Genomic DNA, 17,673 nt, shown 5'->3' on the forward strand with positions numbered 1-17,673 from the left:
GCATGAGACTTTCCACTTAAGCCTTCCTTCATGAAGACAGAAATGATTTCAATGTACTTGAGAAAGGCAAAGGAAAGTGCCCTATGTTAAGTCTCAGAGTACTTACTTTCAGGAAGCAATTTTAGGGTGGGAATGTTGTTCCCAAAGACAGATGCACTTTGCCATGTGCCATGCACATTTTCCATACCTATGAGGAGGAATCCTGAGAAGAAGCATCCTTCCACTGACACATCCCAGGCAGCCGGGAGTGACAGCCAACCTCTGGGGTGCAATACACAGTAAGTAATATATGCTGAACTCTGTGGAACTGCTTCATGGACAATGGGTCTCTACAGTCACGTCTTCTATCAGGAAGCAAGACCTCGTTACCAAACTAAGCAGGGAAGCTAGAGAGCATTCCTTGTGCTTAAGGCCAAGAGGCAATGGTGTCGTGAGGGCCATTTCCCCAAAGCGGGCATTAGTCCAGAAGACAGAATCATGTCCCATACTGTGTGTGAGAGCTTGAGGAAGGTGTAATGCACTTCCCAGTGAGCTAGAAATGTCTGTTGAGTAAGCACCTTCCAAGTCAAGCAACACTGTAGAGCAACAATCCATCCACAAACATAGTCTGGCCGGAGAACAGAAGTGGACTCCAAAGTGTATGCTTACAATAAAGAAAGCTGAAACAATCTCCCCTAGGATCCCGAAGTGTTTGCAGATGGTAAGCGGAACGAAGCCCTGGTTTCAGGAAGAAGGTCAGCAAATGGCCAGGAATGTAACTCTAAGAAACAATATGGGGAGAATGGCCTCTCAGTGAACACTATGTCTCTGGAAGGTGGAAGCCTGATCAATCATTGGAGTGATGAGATACAGGGAGTACTATGCACTTAGGTGGTAGATATAAGTGTGGGCAGCATGAGACTTTCCACTGAAGCCTTCTTTCATGAAGACAGAAGTGATTTCAAATGTACTTGAGGAAGGCAAAGGAAAGTGCCCTATATTAAGTCTCAGAGTACTTACTTTCAGGAAGCAGTTTCAGGGAGGGAGTATTGTTCCAGAAGATGGAAGCACTTTGCAATGTCTGAGTGACAGCACCGACAAAGATCCCTCTCCATACTTATGAGGAGGAATCCTGAGAAGAGGCATCCTTCCACTGACACATCTCAGGCAGATGGGAGTGTGAGCAACCTCTGGGGTGCAATACACAATAAGTAATATATGCTGAACTCTGTTGAACGGCTTCGTGTACAATAGGTCTCTCCAGGCACGTCTTCCGTCAGGAAGACAGACCTCGTTTCCAAACAAAGCATGGAAGCTAGAGAGCGTGCCTTGTGCTTAAGGCCAAGAGGCAACGGTGTCGTGAATGCCATTTCCCTAAAGAGGGCATTCGTCTGGAAGACAGGGTCATATCCCATACTGTGTGTGAGAGCTTGAGGAAGGTGTTTTGCACTTCACTGTGAGTGAAAAACACGTCTCTGAGAAACACTTTTCAACTCAAACAGCACTGTAGAGCAACCATCCATCCACAATCATGGTCTGGCCAGAGGACAGAAGTGGACTGCAAAGAGTGTGGGAACGATAGGGAAAATTGAGGTAATGCCCTAGGAAGCCAAAGTGTGAAATGCCGTGAGGGCCAGTTCCCCAAAGCGGTCATTTGTCCTGAACACAGATTCGTGACCCATACCGCGTGTGAGAGTTTGAGGAAGGGCCAGTGCATCTGGCTCTGGGGTTGTGGTCAAGGGGTCCGCCAAAGTTGGGGGTCGCGACAGGGGGCATGCAGGTTTCTCCCACCATGAGGGTACTGCACAGGGCCAAATGTCACAGTTTCCTCGTTGGTGGAAGACTGAGTCCTGGGTTGTGAATAAGGGGTTCCCAATCTGGAGGGCTAGGGGGCCAGGCCTATAGGGATGGAAGCCTCAATATCCACCCTAGGGTTAGGGTTAGGTCATAGGGGCATGGCAGCCCCAGTCTGCTGGCACTCTGGTGGCTGAGTTGAGGGCCTGTGTCTACAGGATCATCAGATTCCTGGTTCGAGATCCTGCGGGGCCCCTAATGTGAGCTGGCCTGAGGGATGCATGCAGGTTTGTCCCACGCTACGGGTTGAGCATATTTTTAAATGGTATGCTTTCCTCCTGGCATAAGGTGAAATTATGTGGTGCACCACAGGGGTCCCCCATCTGGAGGGTTTCTGGACCATGCCTCTGATGACGGAGACTGAACACCCACTAGGCATTGGGTTAGGGTTAGAGTTATGTCTTAGGGATAAGACATGTTGGATCTGCAGATAAGGGCTCACCCAAAGGCTGAGTTTATGGGGGTAGTCAGGAGGCTCATCAGGCCCTGGTTTTTGGCCTAGAGGGGCAAAGATGGTGGGAATATCCCCAGGGGAACATGCAGCTTTCTACAGCTCTGAGGCTATTAGATAGCACCCAACGAAATGGTTTCTGCCTGATTGAGAGGCTGAGTCCTGCTGTCAGTCTGATGCTCCCATCCATGGGAAGAATTGGGTGTTGGACCTCTGGGGTCCAGAGCCTGAACACCCACGCTAGGGTTAAGGCTCTGTTCTGTGAGAATGGCAGGCCCAAAGGACCAGTGCGAAGGCAGGCTCTCGGAGGGCTGAGATAGAGGATTGTTCTGGAGGCCCGTCAGGCTCCGAATTGTGATCAGGGGATCCTCCGAAGGTGTGGGTGGCTTACGGGGCATGCAGGTTTCTCCCGCCATGAGGTTTCTGCGCAGGGTGAAATGGCACAGTTTCCTCGTGGGTGGCACCCAGAGTCCGGCATTGAGAATAAGGAGTCCCCAAACTGGAGGGCTACTGGGCCAGGCCATTGGGGACTGAAGTCTGAATACCCAATGTAGGGTTAGGGTTAGGCCGACAGGTCATGGCATGCCCGATCTGCCCGCGCTGAGGTGGCCTCTCCCTATGGCTGAGTTGAGGGCGTGTGTCTGCAGGATCGTCGGACTCCTGATTCGTGGTCCTGGTGGGCGCCTAACGTGGATGTGGCCCAAGGGATGCACACAGGTTTCTCCCACTCTGTGGGTTCAGCACATTTCTAAAGGGCATGGGTTCCTCCTGGGATCAGGTGTAACGGTAGGGTGCAGCTCCAGGATCCCCCATCTGGAGAGTTTGGAAACCAGGCCTCTGAGGAATGAAGCCTGAACATCCAACCTGGGCTTAGGGTTATGGTTATGGTTATGGTTATGGTTATGGTTAGGGTTATATCTTAGGAACAAGGCATGTCGGATATGGCAACAGAGATGTGGGCTCACCCAAGGGCTGAGTTGAGGGCAGGACTCACGAGGCTCCTCAGGCCCTGAGTTTTTGGCCTGGAGGGGCAAAGATGGCGGGATGGCCTAAGGGGAGCATGCTGGTTCCTTCCCCTCTGAGAGTATTAAATAGCACCGAATGAAAGAGTTTCCATTTGGCTGAGAGACTGAGTCTTGCTGTCAGTCTGATGCTCCCATCCATGGGAGGAATTCGGTGTCAGGACTCTGGAGTCCAGAGCCTGAACACCCATCCCAGGGTTAGTGTCTGGTCCTGGGAGAATGGCAGGCCCAATGTGCCAGTGCGGAGGCAGGCTCCCTGGAGGGCTGAGTTAGAGCATTTTTCAGGAGGCCCGTCAGGCTGCGTGATTGTGGTCAGGAGGTCCTCGAAAGGTGTGGGTGGTTTGACGGGGCTTGCAAGTTTCTCCTGTCCTGAGGGTCCTGCACAGGGCCAAATGGCACAAGTGCCTCCTGGGTGAGACCCAGGGTCTGTGTTATGAATAAGGAGTCCCCAAACTGGAGGGCTACTGGGCCAGGCCACTGGGGACGGAAGTCTGAATAACCACCCTGGGGTTAGGGTTAGGCCGATGGGCCATGGCAGGCCTGATCTGCTCACACTGTGGTGGCCTCTCTCTATGGCTGAGTTGAGGGCTTGTGTCTGCAGGATCTTCAGACTGCTGGTTTGTGGTCCTGGTGGGCGCCAAACGTGGATGTGGCCCAAGGGATTCATGCAGGTTTCTCCCGCTCTGCAGGATTGCCTCCTTTCTAAAGAGCATGGTTTCTTCCTGGGATCAAGTGCAATGGTGGGGTGCAGCTCAGGGCTCCCCCACCTGGAGAGTTCAGGAACCAGGCCTCTAAGGACAGAAGCCTGAGCACCCAACGTGGGCTGCGGGTTAGGGTTAAGGTTAGGTCTTAGGGACAAGGCATGTGGGATCTGGCAACACAGATATGGGCTCACCCAAGGGCTGAGTTGAGGGTGGGATTCAGGAGGCTCCTCAGGCCCTGGGTTTTTGGCCTGGAGGGGCATAGATGGAGGGAATGGCCTCAGGGGAGCATGCTGGTTTCTTCTGCACTGAGGGTATTAAATAGCACCAAATGAAATGGTTTCCCCCTGGCTGAGAGCCTCAGTCCTGCCATCAGTCTGATGCTCCCATCCATGGGAGGAACTGGGTGTCAGGCCTCTGGGATCCAGAACCTCAACACCCAACCTAGGGTTAGAGTTTGGTCCTGCGAGAAGGGCAGGCCTGATGTGCCATGGAGAGCGGAGTCAGGCTCTCCAGAGGGCTGAGTTGAGGGCATTGCTCTGGCAGCCCGCCAGGCTCCCAGATTGTGCTTGGGGTTCCTCGGAAGGTGTGGGTGTCTTTAGGGGGCATGGAGGTTTCTCTCGCCAGGAGGGTTCTGTCCAGGACCAAATGGCAGTTTCCACGTGGGTGGCACCCAGAGTCCTGTGTTGTGAATACAGGGTCCCCAGTCTGGAGGGCTAGGGAGCTAGGCCTCTGGGGACAGAAGCCTGAACACCCAACCTAGGGTTAGGGTTAGGTCGTAGGGGCATGGCAGCCCCAATCTGCCAGTGCTGTGGTGACCCATCCCAAGGCCTGAGTTGAGGGCGCATGCCTGCATGACCATGAGACTCCAGGTTCTTGGTCCTTGGGGGTGCCTGAAGTGGGGGTGTCCTCAGGGAGGCATGCAGGTTTTGCCCGCTCTGCGGGTTCAGCACATTTCCTAAGGGCAAGTTTTCCTCCTGGGATCACGAGACATTCTAGGGTACAGCTCAGGGGTCTCCCATCTGGGTTGACCAGGCATCGGAGGACGGAAGCCTGAACATCCAAGCTGGGCTAGGCTCAGTATTAGGGTTAGTGTTAGGCTTAGGGTTAGGATGATGTCTTCGGGACAAGGCATGTTGGATCTTCCAGCACTGATAAGGGCTCACCCAAGGGCTTAGTTGTAGGGTGGGAGTCAGAGTCTCATCAGTCACCAGGCCAGACCCACAGTTGGGCAGAGTTCCTGTGGAGCTCTTCCCTCTGCCCTCAGGTCTGTAGAAGGGAGTAGAAGCCACAGGGGTGGGAAGATGGGGCCCAGACCCAGGAATGTGGACAGAGACATGATAAGCGGAAGGCCAGAACTCAGGCCAGACAGAACTGGCTGTGCTCGGACCTGCCAAGGAAGGTGGTTTTCTCCTGAATCTTTCTCCCCCTGAAATCAATAGGCCAAGCCTCATCAGCATAGGTGAAAGGCCATATCGCCCATGCTTTGGACAGTTCTCAGGTCCAGAGCTGATGATCTTGAGCAGTGTTGGAGATTCTCAGCCTCTCTTTTGTCCTCTCTACAGTAGGGCTCTTTCCTCATGACTCCAAGGCACACGGCTCTTCACACAGGCTATGAAGAGACAGATATGCTATCATTGTCCAGATAACGGAACGTGTTGAAGTCACCAGTACATTTAAGCCAGATGGTCCTTTGGATGCCTAAGACCTTCTGGTTTTAGGTTTTCAGCATAGAACCTTTTTCTGTGTGGATCTCAAGTCCCTCATCTTGCACAAGTTCCCAAAGAGATGGGAAGATGTAGTCTGAGCTCCAGACCCTGCTCTTCCTGGTGGTTCATGGCATTGAAGCTGACTACATAGCCCCTGAAACTCACCCCCTTGTCTGCCTGGTGGAAAAGGAATAATTTCTGTCCCTGGATGAGGCTTGCACAATGCTGGCGCTCAGAGAAGGCACAGTGCAAAATTGCGTACGTTCCCTGCTCCTATCTTTCTGGGATAGAAGCTTCTCAAACATCACAACAATGTGATCCATCTACCAGATGGTAACATAGGCCAGGCAGGTCCTGGATCAGCAGTTCAATAGGTGAGTGCTCACTCCATACACAGCACAAGGGGGAGCCTTCCATCTATTAGTTGTATGTCTTAGGAATGTTAAAGCACCTCTCTGAACTTCTCTTTCCTCTTCTGAAAAGTTGGGGTGCTAAGAAGATGAACCTCATAGGGCAACTGTAGGAAGTCATGGGAGAAAACATGGCATGTGCTTCTCTGGGGCCTGGCTCTGTAGAAAGGGCTGCTGGACATGCTGGTCATCTTCATGGTTAACACTTCTCTCTCCAGGGAAGATGCATTCAGGCTCAACCCTCACAAGTCTGTGGCCCTTCTGGGTGTATGAAAAGGAAATAGAAAGCTGGCAGGTTTTCTATTTGCAAAGGACTTCTGGCATTCCATCTAGTTGGTCCTGGTTGTGGTCCTTTAAGTGCCCAGTTCAGGGGAGACTGGGAACAGGCAGAGTGGCCTAAGGGCCGCTCAGGATTTGCAAAGTCTTGTTTGGGATGATTTCATTCAATCATGGGTCTTAAATACCTAGGAATGCAGGCAGTCTCTAGTCACCAAGAGCAGTGAATGGTTAAAGTAGAGACAATGTCTGGGTCTAAATTATGTCTGAGGGTCAGATAGGCACTCTCCACATCCAAAGAACGCAGGTCTAGAGTTCATCAGATGGGCCATTTCTGTGGCCTACTTGAGGGATAAATTGATCCACATCTATTGGAACCATGAGGATGCACTCTATGATCAAGGAAGAACAGGATAGGTCTTTGGGTGCCAAAGGAGGGCCTGCTGCCACCACAGAGCATGGTGGGATATGACAAGGGTTGTTGCTTGCGGGGGGAGCGGGGATGTTCAGAACCATGGATCTCCCAGAAGTCTTGATTTCCATGGGAGAGCTTAATGGGGCGGCTTCCTGTGAAGAAGCCAGAGTCCGAGAGAGCTGTGGATGGGCTGCCAAGCTCCCTGGGAAGCAGAGCCCACTGTGGGCTGAATTGGTGCTTTAAACACCCATGCCTTGGGTGGTTCATTCTTGCTCTGCCTGCCCCTTTGAATGTCCACCTCCAATGACCACCACAAGTGGGGCCAAGGAGAAATGGTGTGGGGACCAGAACACTTACCAATTGGCCTCCAATATATCTCTGATACTAGTCTGCATGGAGGATGCATGACTGATGGGGAAAAAGACCTGCCTATGGGAGGTCATTCATCCATCCTGGTCAGCTGTCAGCAAGGATAGCTCCAGAGGGGTTGCAAGTGGGCTGGGGTCATTCTGTGGGGCCCACACAGAAAGAATGGTTCTGTGGGTGTAGCGTGAGGAAGAAAAAGCCAGGTCTCTGACTTTGCTCTACATATGACTCTCCCTAGCACTCTGTGTCCCATTGTGGGAACCTGGCCTGATTAGACACTGCAGGATATTGGGCAGTCCTAGCGCAGTGCCCATATCCAGGTCAAGGAGCCTATTTACACCTCAAGTGGCATGACTGGGACCTGAACACCCATGCCCCCTTTCTGTTGAGGCAGCAGGAACTCTGCAGCTCAAGGACGCTGAGGTGGAGGGTAAGGGGCATTGCAAGAGGAAAAGGCCATCTGGGATGGGGTTCATGGGCTGGGTATTCCTTGAAAGGTCATGGGATCTGTCCTGTTTAGGGAAAGGCACATGGAAAGTCAGTGATGTCGCTGAACCTTTCCCTTTCTCCTGCCCCAGTGTCAGCTCAGCAACTCATTCAAGCAGCTGAGCCAGACAAAGGGCATCCCATGGAGCAAGGGGAAATCCTGGCTCTGCATCTTCCCTCACCTTCAGGGTCATTGCCAGCCTCCCATTCCTCAGCTGTTCCAGAATTGGGACAGGGGCTCCCATGTCCTGTATGGGTGATGGGTCCTAAGCCCCAGCAGAGAGGCCATCAGCTTGCATGGAAGTTTTCACCCCAGCTGTCCCTGTTGCCACTGAGCCCACTGCAACACCAGAGGCTTCTAGCCAACACAAGAACGAGGTGAAAGAGAAGAAGCCTGACCTCCTAGACTCCCCTGCCAGGCTGGTGGCAGAGCAACTCACCTACATGGACTCAGTGAGTATCTGGGCCCTCAGGGTAGAAGGGCAAGGCCAGGTTTTCTACTGCTCTCAGATGCCCTGTACCTCCCTTTCCCTGATGTGGACTCCTAGGATATGGGGCCAGATCTCAGCTGCATCCCTTACCAACCATGGAAACCCAAGAGGGTTTTTATTTTTATTATTTTTTCTAAATTTTAAAAGATTTTATTTATTTATTTGACAGAGATTACAAGTAGGCAGAGAGACAGGCAGAGAGAGAGGGGGAAGCAGGCTCGGCCAGTGGCCACGGGTTCAGCTCTGATGGTGGCTGTAGCCAGTTGTCCTGGTGCTTGTGTTCTGCTGGCCAGCTAGGACCACAGCTCCAGCTGGCAGGACAGGATGTAGCTAAGGACAGAGGGACACCTGTGAGTTGAGCAGCAGCTGGCATTCTGGCAAAACTCCCAGGGTTTTCCCACAGCTGGTGTCTGGCTGCCCAGGGAGCCCTAGAAGAAGGATGCCAGGCGGGGCCAGCAGAAAGAGTCCACCCTGACCCTCACCCAGCTCCTGAATGGGCCTCACGTCTCATCCTCGCTGAGCCGCTCCACAGACCAAAACCAGGCCGTGAATGGATGCTGAGGCTCTAGGCAGTAATTCTCTGCCGCCGCCTGGAGCAGCATGATGTCCATGAGGACTCGGTATTCCTGGGCCAGGAGAGAGGCACAGGATGCCCACCGAGCCTGGGTGGGGAAGGTACAGGGCCAGGTGAGGGCTGAGCAGTGGGACGGGGGACCGGTCCTGGGTCTTGGCACACATGGCCACCCTCCAGCATGCAACTACATCCGGTTCCAAACTGTACTCAGAAGCAACTAGAATTAGCCCCTCCTCCAGGATGTTCTACTTGACGCCTTTTCTAGACCCCTACTGACTCACTAGATGGGTCTTCCACTTCTTTCTTAGCATCTTATCCCAGGAAATGTGAGATGGATGGGAGGGGATGAAGCAATGAAATATTCTTCCCAAGGGCGTCTCTGATAGGGGCTGCCTCCCCCTCCCTACACGAAGTGCCACATATGCTCACCTTATTCTTTTTGGAGTAGTTGATCTGTTTCCCCTGTAAAGGAGACAACCATTTTTCCTTAGAAATAGCCCTCGGTCAGGACTAGCACCTTACACACCCCCCTTCTTAGGCTACACATAGGCCAGGGCACAGGAGGGGGCTGCTGAGACACAAACAATGAGACTGGGGTCTAGGGCAAGCCCTTGGGTCCAGAGAAAGGAAGATTTGTGTTCCTTAATAGGGCTCCAGGTCTGCACCCAGCAGCACAACATTCTGGGATGACATAAGGGAGCTGCAGAAGCCTCAGGCAAGCAGGCGTTTATGGGTTCCTGACTTGTTGTTGATGTGCAGGGTCCTAACTTCACTCTTCACCACAGGCAAGTTCTGAGGAAGAGGCTGGGGCACAATCACACATAATGCATGCAGCTTTGCCTTCAGGAAGCTCTGGTGCTTCACCAGTTGGGCAGCCATCTAGGTGCAGACTCCCTTCCCTCAGCACTGAGTTGGGCAAGAGACCCCTGTTCACATGGGCGGCTGTGAGGCTGTCAGGAGGAGAGGTCTCCTAAGTACGCAGAGCTCAGTGCTCAGTACAAGGACACTCTGCTCCCAGTTCTCTGGACTCTGGTCCCTCCTCCACTATCCTCAGGCTCACACACCTCCAGGTAGTCCTCCACTGCAGTTTCCAATATCCAGAGGTCAGTGAGGAAAAGTGCCAAGGTACGGGACGACACCCTGTGTCGTGAGGGGTAGGTTTGGGATGAGTCCATACTCTCTGGTGCCCACAGGGGCCCTCCCCTGAAAAAGCTTCAGCGTCCTGGCCCACCCCACTTTCCCACATGGAAGGGCCTAGGACCCTTAGTTGCTTCTCCTCGATTCCCTTTCCCTTCACCCTCCCAGAATATCAGACTCCTCTTAATCCCCTCCAGGGCCTGCTTTTTGAAATTCAAAATCACAGGGTATGGAGCCCTGGGCCCCTCCCCAGCCACAAATCCATTCTCTATGCAGCCTGCTAGACTCCTTCCTCCTGGTCACTGGCAAAGAAGACACTGAGGAACTGTGGCGACAGGAGGTGGAGTTGGAGTCGCAGGCCCCACCTGTCCTGATCTGGAGGCTTGTAGCCCTAGGGGAGGAGCCCCTCTCCCCTGACCTTGGAGGCCCTGTCCCTCAGGCACACTCACCTTTATCGGCAGCCCCTTCCACACTCTCCGCAGCTTCCTCAGCAGGGTGGTAAGTTTATTTGAGGGCCATTCCTAGAGGGCCAAGGACAAGATCCTTGAGAGCAGAATAGCCTCAGTCCCCTTGCACCCACTGTCTTTGACTTCAGACCCTAGACATCTGACCTACATCTGCTGATACCGATGCTCCATTCTCCTGAAGCATGCCACGAGTCCTTCTAGAACAATCTCAGCTCCCCCATTCAGTCCATGAGGGATCTGGAGCTTGGAGCCTGGCCTCCCTGAGCCTGTTTTCTCATTGGCAGAAGGAAGAACTCCACCTACCTCCTATGGTCTCCTGAGGACTCAGGATCCTATTACAATCATCATTTTTGTGGCCCACAACCCATCTCCACTCCATCTGTGAACAGAGGCCTGTCCTCTGGGCTGTCTGTGTTCATATGGGCCCCCATGTGGATCATCTCGATGGACATAGAGCGACCTGAATTCTAGCCTAGGGAGGCTGGATGGGCAGCACCAGCTTGTCGCAGCCCCAGGGGGAATCTTCAGCCCAGGCTGTCAGCACATTCATGCCAAAGGCTTCTGCTCCCCGAGGAATGCTTCAGACCATTCCCTCCTTCATCCACATACGATCATGCCTCCTCACACCCCTCCTGTCCTTCTAGTCCTGCACCTTCCGTGCTACCTTGATGAGTAGTTCCCTGCCCTGGGGGTTGTCTCCTCTGCAGAGCTTTTTGTAGGTTTGGAAGCTCTTCCTGAAGAGAGGGAAAGAAGTTAGGCTCAGGGGAGGCATAATGTGGCAGGGTAGAGTCTGAGTCCCTTTTCTTGGAGAACCCCCACATGTCCAAAGGGCTGGCTGAGGGTTTGCTCTGGGCTGCTCTGAGCACTGAGGTCTTCGTAGGACATGGGAGGGAGTTCTCCTGGGTGTCCTCCTGGGCATCCCTTCCCAGCTTAATTGAACAGCTCAGTTTGGGGGGGGGGTTTGGTTGAACCATGGGCAGAGTTCAGTGGCTGCCAAGTCACCACGTGGGAATATGGAATTCAGCTCAGCCCAGGGTGGCGCATGGAGGAAATTGGGTTTCTCAAGCAGGAGGCATGAAGGCCTGTTTCCCAGGAAGGCTGAGAGAAGCAGCCCCAGGCCCAGGTCCTTTGGTTGGGGTTTGCTGCCTCCCTGGAGGTCCAAGCTGACTGAAGGGAAAAGGACAGGCCTTTTGGGAGATCCTGCCTCCATCCTGGTCCCTCCCTGGAGAGAAGCCTACTCACCTGGAAACGTTGTCCCATGTCCTCTTCAGGCGGTGAATGGGGACGCTCTGCAGAGCCGCGAGGATGGCATGCAGGGAGGAGTAGTTCCCTAGAATCTGACAGGCCTGGGGGAGGGAAGAGAGGGAGCTGTCAGTGGGAGAGCAGGCACCCTAGATGCTCGAGAGCTTCAGTGCCCCCCTCAGCTTCCGGCTCCCCCACTGATGAAGCTGATGTCCAGGAACTACAGAAGGGCACAGGTCAGCCCTAACGAGGAACACTGCTGCCGAGAGGGAGGATGTTCCCTCACTGCAAAGAAGGAGTCACGTAGGAACTGAGCGTCCCAAAGTTGGGCCATGCGAGTGAAGGTCAGCATGCCCCCGGGCAGAGGAGCGTAGGGACCACAGGTCTTAGAGCAGGGTCGTCAGCCTTGAGAAGGGAGAAAGACAGAAGAGCAGTTCCCGAGGCTCAGGAGAGCCTCAGGGAGCTGGGCCTCCCATAGCATACCTTGGCCATCCAGATCCAGTGGTCCCCCACCATGGCCCTGTCCTGGGCTGTCATGCTTGGGTTGCCAAGGCACGTGGTGACGATGCAGCTGGCCACAGCATTGAACTGGGTGATGGTGGCTCGGACTGTGGGTTCCAGGTGCTCTTTGCCAGGCCTGTTCCTCCGGGACCAGACGGAGCCCAGGCACTGATGGGGCACCACCTTCTTGAACAGCTCCTAGGGGACAGGGGGAGCTTTGTTGAGCCACACACATGTAAGACTCATGTCCTCGGGAGGGGTCCCAGGTCAGAGCTGGAGCTCAGGAGGCTGTGAATGTGGCCTGAGCCTGCTTAGAGAGCCTGGGTTTCATGCCACTCTTTTTCTTGAGGGAAGCCAGTGCAGGTTGCCTCCGGAGCCAAGAGAGGCAAAGGAAGGGAGGAAGGCATGTGCATGCTGATAGTTCCATGTCCAGGGGGCCGCTCCAGGAGGAGCTCCCAAGGGGGCATCTTCTCCTCCACATGCTCATCCCCACGGTCCCTGTCTCCTTTCAGATGCCCATTCTCACATAGTGGCTGAAAGCACGGCTTTCCCTGTCTAGCCTGTCCTTCAGGACACATCAGATGCCTAATCAAGGTTGAGGGTTCTCAGGCTCCCTGGCAGATGGGTGGGTGACCCATGGACATGATTGCACACAGGGAGTTGCCCTCCTCCCCCAGAGGGACCAGAGCCTTCCCATTTATGGTCTCTCAGTTGTGACTTACTGCATCTATGTGGTACCTCTGCCTCAATCCTTCTCAGTGTCTGTCTCCACAATCTGCAGCTGGACAGTGAAAGCTCAGGTCTAAAAACCCTGATGGGTTTCCATGGTTGGTTAGGGCTGCAGCTGAGATCTGGCCCCATATCCTAGGAGTCCCCATCAGGGAAAAGCAGGTGTAGGGCAGCTGAGAGCAGAAGAAAAGCTGGCCCTGCCCTCCTACCCTGGGGGCCCAGCTGCTCACCACATCCATGTAGGTGAGTTGCTCTGCCACCAGCTTGGGAGGGAAGTCCAGGAGGTCAGGCTCCTTCTGTTTGAGCCAGTTCTTGGGCTGGCAGGACGCCTCTGTGGCTGGAGTGGGCTCAGTGGCAATTGGGACAGCTGGAGTGAAAACTCCCAGGCAAGCCAATGGCCCAGTTGTCTGTGCCTCAGGATATGGCGAACATTCATAAAATAGGAGCCCCTGTTCCAGTTCTGGAGGTGGAGGGGAGGCTGGCTCAGACCCTGAAGGTGATGGCTGATGCAGAGCCACGGTTGCCTCTCGCTCCATGGGAGGCTCTTTGGCTGGCTCAGCTGATGGAACAAGTCGCTAGCTGACACGGGGGTGGGAGAGAGGGAAAGGTTCAGGCACATCACTGACATTCCATGTGCCTTTCCCTAAACAGGACAATTCCCATGGCCTTCCAAGGAATACCCAGCCCATGAGCCCCATCCCAGATGGCCTTCTCAGCTTGCAATGCCCCTTACCCTCCGCCTCAGCCTCTGAGAGCTGCAGAAGTTCCCGCTGCCTCAGCAGAACGGGGGCATGGGTGTTCAGGTCCCAGTCATGCCACCTGAGGTGCACATAGGCCCCCTTGGCCCCCTTGACCTCCCTTGCCTGATATCCTGCCATGTCTGCTCAGGCCAGCTTCCCAAGATGGTACACAGAGTGCTAGGGAAAGTCATATGTGGAGCAGAGTCGGAGACCTGACCTTTCCTTCCCCATGCTACTCCCACAGCACCATTCTTTCAGTGTGGGCCCCACAGAATGGCCCCAGCCCACTTTGAACCACTCTGGAGCTGTCCTTGCTGACTGCTGACCAGGTGGGATGAGGGACCTCCCATAGGTCTGTCCTTTGGTCCCTCAGTCATACATTCTCCATGCAGACCAGTATCTGGGCTTTGGTTGTAGGCCGATGGGTGAGTGGTCTGGTCCCCACACCTTCTGTCCTTGGCCCCACTTGTGGTGGTCAGCGGAGGTGGATATGGATAGCAGCACACAGAGCAAGAAAGGACAATCCAAGGGATGGCTGTTGTAGGCACCAACTCAGCCCACAATGTGGCATCCCGTCCACACCTCTCTTGGACTCATTGGCTTCTTCAGAGGAAGCCGCCCCATTAAGCTCTTCCATGGAAATCAAGACTTCTGGGAGATCCATGGTTCTGAAGTCCTTCGCCAGTAACAAACCCTGTTGCCTCCCACCCAGCTCCGTGGATGCAGCAGACCCTCCTATGGCACCCAAAGACCTATCCTGTTGTTCCTTGATTGTAGAGTACATCCTCATGGTCCCAATAGAGGTGGATCCATTCATCCCTAGAGTAGATCACAGAGATGCCCCATCTGATGAACGCTAGACATGCATGCTTAAGATGTGGAGAGTGCCTATCTGACCCTCGGACGAGCATTGAGACCCAGACATTGTCTCTACTTTACCCATTCACTGCTCTTGGTGACTAGAGAGTGCCTGCATTCGTAGGTGCCTAAGATCCATTACTGAATGAAATCATCCCAAACAAGACTTTGCAAATCCTGAGTGGCCCTTGGGCTGCTCTTGTCTGCTCCCAGTGTCCCCTTGATCTGGGCACATAAAGGACTACAACCAGGACCAACTAGATGGAATGCCAGAAGTCCTTTGCAAACAGAAAACCTGCCAGCTTTCCATTTCCTTTCTGTAGATCCAGAAGGACCACAGGCCTGTGAGGGCTGAGCCTTAATGCATCTTCCCTGGAGAGAGAAACGTTAACCAGGAAGATGGCCAGCATGTTCAGCAGCCCTTTCTACTGAGCTGGGCCGCAGAGAAGTGTGTGCCATGTTTCCTCCCATGACTTCCTCCAGTCACCCTATAAGGTTCATCCTCTTAGCACCCCTACTTTTCAGGAGAGGAAAGGGAAGGTCAGAGAGGTGCAGTGACATTCCCAAGACTTACAACTAGTAGACGGAAGACTCCCCCTTGTGCTGGCTATGGGGTGGGCACTCACCTAGTGAACTGCTGATCCAGGATGTGCTGGGCTGACGTGAACATCTGATAGATGGAGCACATTGTTGCGATGTTTGAGAGGCTTCTTTCCGGGAAGGATAGCAGCAGGGAATGTCCACAATTCTTCACTGCCCTTTCTCTGAGCGCCAGTATTGTGCAGGCCTCATCCAGAGTCAGGGATGATTCCTTTTCCAACAGGCAGAGAAGGGGGTGGGGTGGCAGGGCAACATAGTTAGCTTCAATGCTGTCAACCATCAGGAGGAGCAGGGTCTGGAACTCAGACTGCATCCTCCCATCCCTTTGGGAACTTGTGCAAGACGAGGGACTTGAGTGCCCACCCACCAAAAACGTTCAAGGCTGAAAACCTAAAACCAACCAATTGTAGGCTTCCAAAGGACCATCTAGGCTTAAATGTACTGGTGCCCTTAACACGTGCTGTTAGCTGGACAACAAAGGCTTGTCTGTCTCTTCATAGCCTGTATGAAGAGCTGTATGTATGCCTTGGAGTCATGAGAAAGGAGCCCTACTGTCAAGAGGAGAAAAGAGTATCTGAGAATCTCCAAGGCTGCTCAAGATCATCAGCATTGGGCGTGAGAACTGTCCAAAGCATGGGCTGCATGGCATTTTGCCTATGCTGATGAGGCTTGGCCTGTTGCTGTCAGGGGCAGAAAGGTTCAGGGGAAAACCACCTTCCTTGGCAGGCCCCAGGGCAGCCAGTTGTCACTAGTCTGGGTTCTGGCCTTGCCCTGATCATCTCTGGGTCCTGAGACTGCCCGTGAACCTGGGCCCGTTCTCACGCCAGACCAGCACTGGATGTTGTTGGAGGCCTGAGGTCCCTGCTGCTTGTCAAGGGAGATGGGGTAGCTGAAGCCTTGCAGCAGCTCATGCCAGATGGCCTTGGTGGAGCTCTGAAAAGACAGAGCCAGCTACCTGGGCCAGGAGGCATCAGAGGCCTTCCACCCAATCTTTGGGTCTAAGTTCTGGCAGATGGAGCGACCCAAATCATCTGTGAGGACCCTTAAGGTGCCCGTTCCTTGCAGCATTGCTGGAATGGCAACCAAATTGAGTCACGTCAAGTTCCAGCAGCCTTGCAAGACTGAGTCACTGTAGCAGACCACCTCCTTTATGGGGGACTGTGAAGACCTAGAGGGAAACAGCCTGTGAGCTGGTGGGCCTCCTAGGATTAAATGTGTTCTGAGAGATGATACATTCCAGAGAGACCTATAGAATGGCTTGATCCCACCGGCCCTTTTGTAGGTTCAATCACCCCATCTGGTATGAGGATTTAGAAGGGCATGGGCCAGTTCTCCAGAACCCTGGGTTCTCCACAGGTTAGCTGACAGGAGTAGGGAAAATCATAAAACCAGTGCAAAAAGGCAAAGATACTCATGGCTTCATGAAGAGCAACACAAGGCCAAAGGAAAGAAAACAACCGCCCTCCAAACCATGGAAAACGTTCACTCTATTCTCTACCAGTCCCACGTAGGTGAAGAGTGTCTTCCTTCCTTACCCATAGCTGGTGGCAGATGGGCAGAGGTTTGGGTTACTTTGGGGTGGGGCCTGTGGGATACTTAAATGGAAACACTATGGGAAGGCCCCAGGTTTGTCCCCATAGTTGCGTGGGGGCCCTGGGTATGGAGAAGCCTCTTCCCATTCTCACCTCAGAGCAGCACTGATCCTGGGTGGCCTGGGACACGTGAACCTCGTCCATCGAGTTGGAGTTGTTGGAGTCCCCAGACAGCTCATTCACAATATCTGGGGTGCAGCTCTGAAAATTCAGTGCCCCATAGCCACAGGGCCAAGAGCCATTAGCAGCCTCCCAGGACATTGCCACAAGGGGACACCCCCTTTAGACATCATGTTCTCCACTTCAGGCTAAGAGGGATGGCTGAAAAGACATCGAGCAAGGAGGTAGCCAGAGGACACTCTAAGGCTCATGACTACCATGAGCCTTATCATTGTGTCAGCCCTCACCTTCTCATCCTGCCTGCTATGACCTGGGGTATGAACATGACAGATGGGTCCAACCTCCAACACCAGGCAGCTTGCTTCTGCCCAGGAAGGGCATGTCTCTCATCCCCTGTACCCACTTCTACAAACACACACACACATGTGCACCCACACCGTAAGGGGCAAGTGGTGTGGGCCCGCTGAGGTGGGACCACAGTTGTTGCTGTTTCTCCAGTGGGCTGCCCAGAGCTGCCTTGTGTTACCTGTTGGTGTCTCCCACCCCATGACCAGAAGCTTCGGAAAAGAGAGCTGAAGCGCTGTCTGCAACTGCAGTAATGTCTCCGGCTCTGGGCTCCCCTGGGCCCAGCGCCCCTGGAAGTAGGAAGACAACAACTGAACATCGTGTTCTGTCGAAGGTCTCCACTCAAGTGCGCTGGAGAGCAGGTTGCCCTTTGAAAGTGGGTGCCTGGTTACCAGAGTTCTAAGTTCAGTTGGGGCCTATCATGAAGGATGTGAGGTCACCCTTTCAGGATTCTAATACCTGGGGCCCTTCGTTCAGTCACACGTCTCCGCAGTCCCTTCAGTTGACTCTTGACCTCTCTTCCCCGGGACCGTACACAATGAGCCAAAAATGCCAGAGGCACCATGCTCTGGAAATGGCACTTGGGTCCTCCCTTTCAGAAGACAGAG

The 17,673-nt window shown here is 53.8% G+C and overlaps 1 protein-coding gene and 1 pseudogene across 3 annotated transcripts; both read right to left on the reverse strand.

Moving 5' to 3' along the window:
• Positions 1–8,387: 8,387 nt before the first annotated feature.
• On the reverse strand, positions 8,388–10,522 carry LOC116862931 (annotated as a pseudogene).
• A 1,025-nt stretch (positions 10,523–11,547) lies between these two features.
• LOC116862930 (ral guanine nucleotide dissociation stimulator-like) lies at positions 11,548–16,740 on the reverse strand. Of its 3 annotated transcripts, none has more exons than XM_032850379.1 (3): positions 13,041–13,111; positions 12,064–12,279; positions 11,548–11,684 (listed from the first exon to the last, which is right to left on the reverse strand). In XM_032850379.1, the coding sequence occupies exons 1-3, from the start codon at positions 13,047–13,049 to the stop codon at positions 11,577–11,579; spliced, it is 333 nt and encodes a 110-aa protein (XP_032706270.1). In that variant the 5' UTR covers positions 13,050–13,111; the 3' UTR covers positions 11,548–11,576. The 3 variants fall into 3 exon arrangements, 1 of the variants encoding a protein (XP_032706270.1); XR_004381739.1 differs by lacking the exons at positions 11,548–11,684; positions 13,041–13,111 and adding exons at positions 15,035–15,219; positions 16,694–16,740 and having other exon boundaries at positions 12,220–12,279; XR_004381740.1 differs by lacking the exons at positions 11,548–11,684; positions 12,064–12,279; positions 13,041–13,111 and adding exons at positions 13,282–13,369; positions 15,035–15,219; positions 16,694–16,740.
• Between the last annotated feature and the right edge of the window lie 933 nt (positions 16,741–17,673).

The sequence above is a fragment of the Lontra canadensis genome, unplaced genomic scaffold (assembly GCF_010015895.1).
Source record: "Lontra canadensis isolate GAN:19392208 unplaced genomic scaffold, GSC_riverotter_1.0 scaffold396, whole genome shotgun sequence".
Lineage (NCBI taxonomy): Eukaryota > Metazoa > Chordata > Mammalia > Carnivora > Mustelidae > Lontra > Lontra canadensis.